Source organism: Myiozetetes cayanensis, unplaced genomic scaffold (assembly GCF_022539395.1).
Source record: "Myiozetetes cayanensis isolate MyiCay16 unplaced genomic scaffold, myiCay2020 scf4, whole genome shotgun sequence".
NCBI classification, from domain to species: domain Eukaryota; kingdom Metazoa; phylum Chordata; class Aves; order Passeriformes; family Tyrannidae; genus Myiozetetes; species Myiozetetes cayanensis.
The window spans coordinates 49,267,017-49,278,854 of NW_026087631.1; the positions used below are offsets into that span (position 1 = coordinate 49,267,017).

The window sequence follows — 11,838 nt, forward strand, 5'->3', positions numbered from 1 at the left end:
TAAATGTAAGAGCTTACCAGTCTCTGAAATGTGACAATGAATTCATGCTCAAGTTCCTTCTCTGTGTAAATATTGATAAATTCCATGTTGCGATGTTGAGTTGTACCATGACTTCAGAGACATTTGTAGCCCAGGAGCCAGCATGGTGGAAAGTTAAATCTTGTTAGGCACCATTCACCTCTGGCAATTCCCTTGTTCTGTCTGTGCTGGCTCCACAGCTGTATTTGAAAAAAATAAAGAGAGTAAAAGCCTGACTTGAAACCAAAGAGTGCATCACATCAGAGCTTGATTAGGTAAGGAATTCTTTAAGTAAAAATAAATCTATTGTCTCTTTCAATTTATATTCTTACTAAGTGATCCCAGAAGAATAAATCTTTGGACTTAAAAGTCTTAATATATAATCTGGCCATTTTAGTGTATTATATCGATAGATAATTCTTCTTTCAGAATAATCAGTCCCTGTATTATTAGACTTGTGCATTCTGAAACACATAGCGTGTGCTGTTCAGCATTGTTGTTTGCGGGATCTCTCATGAATGGCATTTTTGCAGGCAAATAGAGCAGAGATGACACTGTAAAGAAAAAGAGGAAAAATACAACACATACCATATACAGCAATCTAAAACAAGTTGTGCAGAGAGAAAAGGATGGATTTCAGGAAAGTCTTAACACTATGTGCAAACAGATACTGCACAGGAAGACATTTTGCCTTCTCAGCTGTCTTTGAGTTTTCAGCAAGTGAAGTCTACAAATGTGTTTACACCACTTTAGGAGGCATTTCAGAAACTGGTGGTGGTTAAATCCTGTGGTGGTCTCTCTACATAAAAAGGCATTTCAGAATACCTTTCAGCCCAGCATGCAGTTTCCAGTCACTAGTATCTCATGCAGTTACTATCTGATACTTTCAGGAATTTTTTGTATGCCTATGGAGGGTTATGCTCCCTTTTCAAAGTCACTGTTTGTCGAACCCTTCCCTGAATCCACATCTTTCAGAGGAAAACAATGGAAGAAGCAGGTTTTTCTTGGATGGTAGGCACGCTGGCAATTGTGCTGGATTGTTAGTGGAGGCTGCCCAATTAAGCAGTTGGATTTTCGGAGGGAGGGGAAAATGCACCTTGAACCCCAGGCTGAGTTCAGGAATATCCCTGCCTTGCTCCCAAGGACAAGTTAGGATGTGCTTCCCTTGGGCAGCTTGATGTGCTCAGAAATCTCTCCCTTGAGCAGCCCTTGCAGAAAGGCTCGCTTGGGGGAGGCAGCTCATGCGGCTTTGGTGTTGGGCAGCTCGAGCTCAGTGCCTGCTGATAGGATCAGAGGGGCTTCACTGCAGAGAGGGGCAGTGGCCACACAAACAGGGAACACGAACCAGCAATACAGAGAGCTGTGAGGAGAGGCAGCACTTTTTTGGTGCCTCGAATTTGGGCATGTTTGTAAGCAAATTAAAAAGGAGGCATACATGGCTACAAAGGGAAGGAGGAGAAGCTGCAGGGTAAGGCAGTGACAGTGATGTGAAGGCATCTGAAAGCTGCAAGAATACACATTGTATGCGTCTGATCTGCTAATAGACAATAAAAGGGGCTTTTCATGACAGGTAGTTCTTACCAGAGAAGACCAAGCTGGGATTCTTTTCAGCAGTATCATCAGAAATGAGCCAAAACTTTGTAATCCAGCACTAATCTTAGGAATTTTAGCTAGTCAGCATGTTATAGAGGAAAATGTTGAGGAAATGCCTTTGGGCTGGAGCTGAAATTGAATGTGAGTCCTGCATGGCAAGTGCTGAGAGAGAGCTTGCCTTCCATGTCTCAGAGAGCAACTGCAGCTCCTGGCATAACACAGCAGGGAGCCATGCTGGGAGAGGGCATGACTCCATGTGGTGCATGCTCTGCCATAGAGACAGAAGGGTCATACACCCCAAAGAAGGTTGTGGCTATACATCTGTATTAGCCTGTTATTAAAGCACCAGTGACATAAATTACTTATGGTAACACAGGGCAGATGAGCAGGCACGGCTTCCATTAGATCCTAATCTTCCATTAGATCCTTGGTCAGATGCACATATTCTGTCTTGCTACTGGGTTTATTCAGATATGATGGCAGGGAAAGTGATTTGGTTTTATGTAAATAATAAGTCTTTATTCCTGCCTAGCTGTTGCATATCCCATTAGAGCAGAAAGACTCTAATTTCACTCCAGGAATGCCCACCAGAAGCCCTGTGAAGTAGCTGTTGCTATGAGATGCACCTGTGGGATGAGGTTGTCCACTACACTTCCCCCTCTGCAGCCTCTAGTTTTCTCTCCTGGGCTGTGGCTGGAAAGAACAGTCCACTCCTGGCTGGCACAGGAATGTCTCATAGCTATTGGCATTGGGGTTTTTTGCCCTGTGCAAGCAAATGTAGTGCCAACAGATCTTGACCAAATCTACAAATTTTATGGTTAAAGATGAATTTGGTGCCAGTCTCTGCTTATTGTGGAGTCTAGAAAATAGCATAGGAGCACAGCCTGCCTCAGGGTGGGAGATGCACAGACAAGGTCCAATGGTCATGAATTTTCTAAGGATCAAGAATATTTTAAAGAAATATTTTAAAGAAATCATAGAAGTGATACATGCTATTTCTGACAGTCCTGCAGGACTATGTCTTACATGACTATGAATGTTGTGCCTGTTCTTCACAGATAGTTTTTACTGCTTAGCAGAGTGGGGTGCACTACTGCCAGCTCTTAAACAACGTTGCTTTTCAAGGATATTTGATAGAAGGTGGGATTTTTTTTAATTTGTTCTTCTTTGGTGTTTTTGTTTGTTTTTGAGAGTGATGGTGGTAGGATTTTCTTTTTTAAAGAGAATATTGGACCTTGGATCTTCCCTTTACAAGTTCATTAGCCATACAAACTGGTACACACTGGGATTTCTCTATAAGACAAGTTATTTATATTCAAGGTTCAGGTCATAGTTTATTTTTCAGTTCTAATTTTTCATTATTTTTCTAAAAGTTATAATACAAAGGGTATTACAAAGTTAAGAAAACACAGGTCACAAACAAAACCAGTACGATGTCTTTCAACATAATACAATTGTTATAGATATTTTCTGTGTCTCCATAATAAACATATATTTGCTGCTAATTTTCTGGAAATACAAAGCACCCTGAATGAACATGGTACCACAGGAGAAAACAGCCAGGACAACTGCAACGATTTCTGCTGTGTTCATCCCACAGGAGAATGAGACAGTGGTCAGTTGAGTCCCAACTTGTTCCTTTAGGGTCCTCTATTTTATTCAGATTTGGCTTGTACCAGGTGATTAAACCAATATTGGAGCAGGTGCAGTCAGAGGGTTGTAACTCAAATTGATTATGCAGTGGCCAGCAAGGGACAATAGTTTGTCACCTGGTGCAATATGGATCCTGTTATTGGCAAAACTGAGATAGATACTCTTGAGATTTGAAAATGCATCTGTGCTGAATGCAGTAAGTTTCTTATGGTTCAGATCAAAGTGTAACTTCTTGAGGCTGTGAAATACTTGGTTGCTTATTGTTGTCAGTTCACTGGATGATAATATTAGCACCTCTAAATTGGATAGCTGTTGGAACAGATTGTGTTTTGGCATGATCCCCAAGCCAAAGTTATTTTGGTTGCTATGAGATGCACCTGTGGGATGAGGTTGTCACTGCACTTCCCCCTCTGCAGCCTCTAGTTTTCTCTCCTGGGCTGTGGCTGGAAAGAACAGTCCACTCCTGGCTGCGCACAGGAATGTCTCATAGCTATTGGCATTGGGGTTTTGCCCTGTGCAAGCAAATGTAGTGCCAACAGATCTTGACCAAATCTACAAATTTTATGGTTAAAGATGAATTTGGTGCCAGTCTCTGCTTGTTGTGGGTCTAGAAAAATAGCATAGGAGCACAGCCTGCCTCAGGGTGGGAGATGCACAGACAAGGTCAATGGTCATGAATTTTCTAAGGATCAAGAATATTTTAAAGAAATATTTTAAAGAAGTCATAGAAGTGATACATGCTATTTCTGACAGTCCTGCAGGACTATGTCTTACATGACTATGAATGTTGTGCCTGTTCTTCACAGATAGTTTTTACTGCTTGCAGAGTGGGGTGCACTACTGTCAGCTCTTAAACAACTTGCTTTTCAAGGATATTTGATAGAAGGTGGGATTTTTTTTAATTTGTTCTTCTTTGGTGTTTTTGTTTGTTTTGAGAGTGATGGTGGTAGGATTTTCTCTTTTAAAAGAATATTGGACCTTGGATCTTCCTTTACAAGTTCATTAGCCGCACTAAACTGGTACACACTGGGATTTCTCTATAAGACAAGTTATTTATATTCAAAGGTTCAGGTCATAGTTTATTTTTCAGTTCTAATTTTTCATTATTTTCTAAAAGTTATAATACAAAGGGTATTACAAAGTTAAGAAAACACAGGTCAGAAACAAAACCAGTACGATGTCTTTCAACATAATACAATTGTTATAGATATTTTCTGTGTCTCCATAATAAACATATATTTGTTGAGGAAATGCCTTTGGGCTGGAGCTGAAATTGAATGTGAGTCCTGCATGGCAAGTGCTGAGAGAGAGCTTGCCTTCCATGTCTCAGAGAGCAACTGCAGCTCCTGGCATAACACAGCAGGGAGCCATGCTGGGAGAGGGCATGACTCCATGTGGTGCATGCTCTGCCATAGAGACAGAAGGGTCATACACCCCAAAGAAGGTTGTGGCTATACATCTGTATTAGCCTGTTATTAAAGCACCAGTGACATAAATTACTTATGGTAACACAGGGCAGATGAGCAGGCACGGCTTCCATTAGATCCTAATCTTCCATTAGATCCTTGGTCAGATGCACATATTCTGTCTTGCTACTGGGTTTATTCAGATATGATGGCAGGGAAAGTGATTTGGTTTTATGTAAATAATAAGTCTTTATTCCTGCCTAGCTGTTGCATATCCCATTAGAGCAGAAAGACTCTAATTTCACTCCAGGAATGCCCACCAGAAGCCCTGTGAAGTAGCTGTTGCTATGAGATGCACCTGTGGGATGAGGTTGTCCACTACACTTCCCCCTCTGCAGCCTCTAGTTTTCTCTCCTGGGCTGTGGCTGGAAAGAACAGTCCACTCCTGGCTGGCACAGGAATGTCTCATAGCTATTGGCATTGGGGTTTTTTGCCCTGTGCAAGCAAATGTAGTGCCAACAGATCTTGACCAAATCTACAAATTTTATGGTTAAAGATGAATTTGGTGCCAGTCTCTGCTTATTGTGGAGTCTAGAAAATAGCATAGGAGCACAGCCTGCCTCAGGGTGGGAGATGCACAGACAAGGTCCAATGGTCATGAATTTTCTAAGGATCAAGAATATTTTAAAGAAATATTTTAAAGAAATCATAGAAGTGATACATGCTATTTCTGACAGTCCTGCAGGACTATGTCTTACATGACTATGAATGTTGTGCCTGTTCTTCACAGATAGTTTTTTTACTGCTTAGCAGAGTGGGGTGCACTACTGCCAGCTCTTAAACAACGTTGCTTTTCAAGGATATTTGATAGAAGGTGGGATTTTTTTTTTTAATTTGTTCTTCTTTGGTGTTTTTTGTTTGTTTTTGAGAGTGATGGTGGTAGGATTTTCTTTTTTTAAAGAGAATATTGGACCTTGGATCTTCCCTTTACAAGTTCATTAGCCATACAAACTGGTACACACTGGGATTTCTCTATAAGACAAGTTATTTATATTCAAGGTTCAGGTCATAGTTTATTTTTTCAGTTCTAATTTTTTCATTATTTTTCTAAAAGTTATAATACAAAGGGTATTACAAAGTTAAGAAAACACAGGTCACAAACAAAACCAGTACGATGTCTTTCAACATAATACAATTGTTATAGATATTTTTCTGTGTCTCCATAATAAACATATATTTGCTGCTAATTTTTCTGGAAATACAAAGCACCCTGAATGAACATGGTACCACAGGAGAAAACAGCCAGGACAACTGCAACGATTTCTGCTGTGTTCATCCCACAGGAGAATGAGACAGTGGTCAGTTGAGTCCCAACTTGTTCCTTTAGGGTCCTCTATTTTATTCAGATTTGGCTTGTACCAGGTGATTAAACCAATATTGGAGCAGGTGCAGTCCAGAGGGTTGTAACTTAAATTGATTATGCAGTGGCCAGCAAGGGACAATAGTTTGTCACCTGGTGCAATATGGATCCTGTTATTGGCAAAACTGAGATAGATACTCTTGAGATTTGAAAATGCATCTGTGCTGAATGCAGTAAGTTTCTTATGGTTCAGATCAAAGTGTAACTTCTTGAGGCTGTGAAATACTTGGTTGCTTATTGTTGTCAGTTCACTGGATGATAATATTAGCACCTCTAAATTGGATAGCTGTTGGAACAGATTGTGTTTTGGCATGATCCCCAAGCCAAAGTTATTTTGACTGATGTCCAAGAGCATGAGGTTTTCAAAGCCTTGAAAGAGATGGTGAATACTCGTATTAATGTGGGAGTAGGAAAGATTCAGCACTTGCAAGAGATGCAAATTTCAGAAAAGGCCCTGTGAAGTGTTAATATGAAAAGGAGTGAAGGTTAGGTCAAGCAGCTGTAGGTTAGGACTGTCCTTAATGAGCAAATCCTGCAGATGGAGCTGTATGTTGTGGCACAGATTCACGTAAGGAAGACTGCTCAAACCACTCAGCGCTTCATTACAGCACTTAGAGCTTGCAATATGACTCTGACTTAAATTCAAGATGCTGAAGCTTTGCCAGTTTCTCCAAACAGCCAGAGCCCAGCCACAGGCCCTTGATGTGAAGTGAGTTAAGGGAGGGGAAGGCAGCAGAGTTGATGTTGCAGAGGTGCTTAAAGGAGTTTATAATGAGAACTAACTCTGCTACCAAGTTCCTGCCACTGATGCCAGGGGGCAATGCATGTATGTGGATTTGGGTTAGATCCAGTTTTGGAGCTTGGTTAAGCACTGAAATGTATCAGCACTCAGATTTCTGAAATGCTGTAACTGCCAATAGAGGTCCTTGACAGAGATATTACAGAGGCCTTGTAAAACATCTGGGCTTATGTAGGGATCATTTTCCTCACTATAAAATGTTCCCAGCCAAAGGGGCTTGGTTGTGGAGTTCTGTATCCCTGCCAGGACCCCAGAGGCATCAGCACAGTCTGTGAAGTCCAAACTAGAAATGGGGCTGGAAGGCTCTAGGTTCAATATATGTAATGTCATTGCCTTTAAAGAAGAGGGTTATATTGCTGATATTCTGCAGAACATGGACATCTACTGCTGTGCTTGTATGTTGTTTGTTTGAAAGTCAAGATGTTTGAGGTTTTGAGTGGGAAAGTTGGGAAGAAGCTGCAATGAAGAAATTTGGTTGCTGTCCAAGATAAGGGTATCTAAGCTGTCCAGATTTGTCATTGGAATGAAAGAGATACTGGTTACTCCTGTCTTTGTTAAGACAAGGTGCTCCAGGGAATGTGGGCCAGCAAATGCTGTGTCAGACAGAAGCATGAGCGGGTTTCCTGTCAGCACAACTGTCTTCAGCTGCCTGTTGCTGTGGGTGCCGTCATACAGCCAGTTGATCTGATACCTTGAGAAAACAAAAAAGCGGCATCAGTGGCCTGTCTCGCAAAACTCTCATGGAATATGTGATTACCCAAGCTGAACCTCACGTCTGTAAAAACTCATGATCAGTTGCCTTCACCACGATAAAACTTTTTCAGTGATGCTTGTCTGGTACTTTTAAGTTCACATTTAATTACAGGGTTCTGCTGAGAAGAAAAACCTGCCCTGAAATGGTGGGTGTGAGGAGGCATTTGTGGGAGGCAGGGAGACAGGAGGTTTTTAATGTCCAACTTAATAAAACGAAAATTTCTAAGGAATTCTGGGGTGAAGGCAGAACACTGAAACTGAAGTAGAGTATTTCTGTTGTGACAGTTAGTTTTTCAGGCATCTCCCTCAGTCCTAAACCTTCACAGTTATAGCTTTTATTTGCTGTAATCTGTGGAAAACATACAGTGAAGCTGAAAGAGCTATGTACTGTGAATATAAATGGCACTTGGGGAAAAAAACAAACAACTAACACAACCCCCAAATAAACCCAGAGTTTTGAATTATTTAAAATGCAGCAGCCAAAACCCTAGGAAGCCTCAGCATAGGCTTGTAATGGACATCCCTGGTGTTTTGTGGAGTGTGTTTTTAAAACAAATGCCTTGAATCTCTCTTGTACTAATTTGAAGTGTATCTCATTTGCAGTACTTTCTTATTAAAGTTAGCAAATACGAGAATTGTTTCCTCTTCTGAATGAATTACTAATCATTAAAAGAGGATTCCTACAAAGTAGTTTTAAATTCTGAATGTCACGAGTTTTGTAACAAAACTTATTCTAAGAGAAGTCTTAAGTAAACCTTACAGAAAGGAGGTAAAAAAAAAAAAAAAACAAGTCTGGAAAATGTTTCTAGAAAGAATGTGGCCACATTAATTGGATATGAACTGCATTTACACGCTGCAGTGAGAAGACAGCAGGAATGTTTAGCTCAGGCTAAGAAAAGATCATACCTGATATGCTTAGTCTTTAAAATGTCCATGAAGGATTTTCAATTTAAGTGAAAATAAATCAATCTATTACACAGAGAAGTCTACTCTGTGGCTACCAGGGAAAGTCATTAAACGTGCCTGACCCACCTTTGTCTGGGGATTACATGGAAGCCAACCAGAGTCTGGGAAGCAACACCCTGAAACAGGCTGCCTCACTGCTCCAAACGCTGGGAATGCTCGGAGCACTGCCCCGGTCCCAGCTGCCAGGCTGCAGTGGGGAGTGTGAGCACAATCAGTGCAGCAACAGCCACCTCCTCAGCCAGCCCCAGCCTGGGAAGGGTGAGTCCTGGGGCTGCGTGGGAGCTGCAGCTTTGACAATACCCTGCCAGTCACCTCACAGACGTTTTGCTTGTGGGTAAAAGCACGTGTGGCACAGCTGGCCAGCACGAGCACTTTAGCTGATACAAAGCAATTCTGTTGGTGAAGGAGCACAAGCAGGGGCAGCAGCTGAGTGTCCAGAGGGAAATGCCCTGGAGCCCATGATGTGTAGGGGACAGTGCAGGTGTGTGCCTTGAGGGCAGGAGCACGTGGCCTGTGGGGGTTTGCTGAGGTGCATCTCTGTGAGCCCTGGGTGGTCTGAGCACGGGTCATTCTGTTATAGTCAAATGACCAGATATAAATTTTTTCTTTTAAATATATTGTAGAAATTTATTGAAGGCAAATAAGCAAAGCAGCGCGCTGGAAGACCCGGGGAAACTCCTGTTCCGCCAACGGTCTTCCCGCCAAAAACGTGCCATGATCTTTTATATGTGCCGCTATTCCCTCCCCTTTAGGCGGCGCCTGGATGCCGGGTGGCAGGTCTCAGATGGAGGTGGTCCTCAGATGGCAGCGGCTGCTCTCGGAGCGGGGCGAGTGGCTCCTCCCTCGGGCAGTTTGCTGCCACGGCTGCTCCGCCGCTCCTGGCTCGGCTGTGACAGGCTGTGCTGGGGGCTGTGCCACTCAGCTATGCCCCTTTATCCATATCTTTATAGGTTCATTTAAAGCTTACAGTCAGAACTTGTTTACATAGTAAGATATAGCTTTCCATAGTAACATAACATTGTGGTTTGATATTTGTAATTCAAACTAACCACTAACACTAACATTGTAAAGATAATTTGATTAGCAAATTATTTATCTTTGCCTTTATTAACTATTTCAATTCCCCCCTTCTTTTATTTATCAGTAATTTGCTTATCAAATTTTATTATAACTTTTCAGACTACCTATAATTCTTATCATTGTAACTGAAAAACTAGGGGGGGGTCCTGCTGACATAGAACTTTAATACCTGGAACTTTATTTGCTTTGTAAACTGTAATCTAATTTTCAGTCTTATTGCGGTGGTATAGGCTAGTGGCAAGTTTGTTTTCGCAGAGTTAGTTGTCTCCACAATTGTACCTCTCTGCCTCCTTCGTCTACTCCTTTGCAGGGAGCAACGAGGTATTAGCTCTTCTCGGCAGCAGTGGTATTCTTCAGGAGTTCTGCTTTTATGTTCACTTAGCCTTCTCACTGTGGTTTTAGAATCATGTTATTTATTTAGAATCTCATTTCAGGTTTTACTTTATCAATTAATTATTTTGGGGTTCGCTCCCAAGCAATTTTGGTAGCATGTTGTTTTATAATGTTATGTCAGTTTTCCTTGTATATTTCCTAGGTTTCAGGTATTAATAATTCTCATTTGCAGAGTAATTTATAAATTTTCACACTAGTTCTTCTTACAACTAAGTGATGATTTCTACAGTCTATACAATGAGTATGACGTAAAGTTGAAGTACAATACCATTTCTTATCATACTGTATGCATTTACAAGTCACTCACTCCACATGCCCGAAGTGAGATGCTTTATGTAAGGTATACCCTGAAGTTTCCTCCAAGGTTCAGGTATTTCAGTTGTTAATCTACATATTTCAGCTTCTCTCGTCTGATAGGGTATCCGTTCATTATTACACCAGGATGCCATATTTACTCTTTAAAGAGTGTCCCCAGGGGTAGTTGGAACCACTGGTATAAGTCAGTTTTTACTTTCTCCTCGTAAGGGTTCATTTACCAGTCCTGTTCTTCTGATTTTCATTTGAAGATCTCCTGGTTTGGATGTTATAATCCACTTTGGGGAAGATAATTCTACCGGTCCTTTAACTCTCGATGCATGAGTCCAGCCTTTTTCAGCAGTACGAATTGCTGTATCTGTGGTAAGAAGAACAACAAAGGGCCCTTCCCAATAAGGGGTTAATGAGGATTCTTTCCAGGTCTTTATTAATACCTGATCTCCAGGTTGAATTCTATGTATTGCTATATCTAAAGGAGGTCTCTGAGTTACTAATCCTTTTAACTCCTGTTTTCTCTTCATTAATTCAATTATATATTCTCTTAGAAAAGTATCCTCTATTTTTGGATGTTTTAGAGGGCTACTAAGATCATATGGCATCCCATATATCATTTCGAATGGTGAAATTCCTGTATCAGTACGCGGTTGGGTCCGATATGCAATAGAGTTAATGGTAAACATTTTACCCAACTCATTTTAGTTTCCATCATCAATTTAGTTAAGTGTTTTTTTAGTTCTCCATTCATCTTTTCAATTTTACCAGAACTTTGCGGATGCCAAGGTGTATGATATTCCCACTTAGTTCCAAAAAGCTCTATTGTTTCTTTAATTATTCTTGAGGTAAAATGTGGTCCCCTATCTGAATCTATGATAGTTACAATACTGTATCTCAGAATTATTTCTTCTAATAAGATCTTGATTACTGTTTTGGCCGTACATCGTGTTACAGGGAAAGCTTCTACAAAATGAGTCTTTTATTTACTTCTCTCAAATTTTGTACTAATCGATAAGTTCCATCAGGTTTTCTTACTGGTAAAATAGGGGTATTATGTGGTGACATACAAGGCTCCAATAGTCCCTGTGTGATAAGTCTTTCTATAAAAGGTTTTAATCCCATCTTTCCTTCATAGGAAATAGGATATTGTTTTACTCTTATTGGTTCCTCAAGATTTTGAATATCAACTTCAAATGGTTTTATATTTAGTTTTCCCACAGAGTCTGGAGTATACTAGACTTCAGGGTTTATTTTTTCCATATCTTCAACTGTAAGGGTATATAACTTAATTTGTAACCCATGTTCTTTTGTTTCCAAGCCTATTCCTAATTCAATCATTAAATTTCTTTCCAATAAATTATATTCTGCTTCAGAGACTAACAAGAATGATCCTACAGTATACTTCTTAGGAGTCTCTATTTTTACATTTTTAGTAAGGGGTACCTTAA

General features: G+C 40.6%; 1 protein-coding gene across 1 annotated transcript; it reads right to left on the reverse strand.

Annotated features, from left to right (window-relative positions):
- Positions 1-6,532: 6,532 nt before the first annotated feature.
- Positions 6,533-8,577, reverse strand: CD180 (CD180 molecule). The gene is given in 6 exon segments (XM_050329828.1): positions 6,533-6,730; positions 6,732-6,943; positions 6,946-7,187; positions 7,189-7,291; positions 7,294-7,580; positions 8,549-8,577. Coding segments are annotated over 6 exon segments (1,071 nt in total).
- Between the last annotated feature and the right edge of the window lie 3,261 nt (positions 8,578-11,838).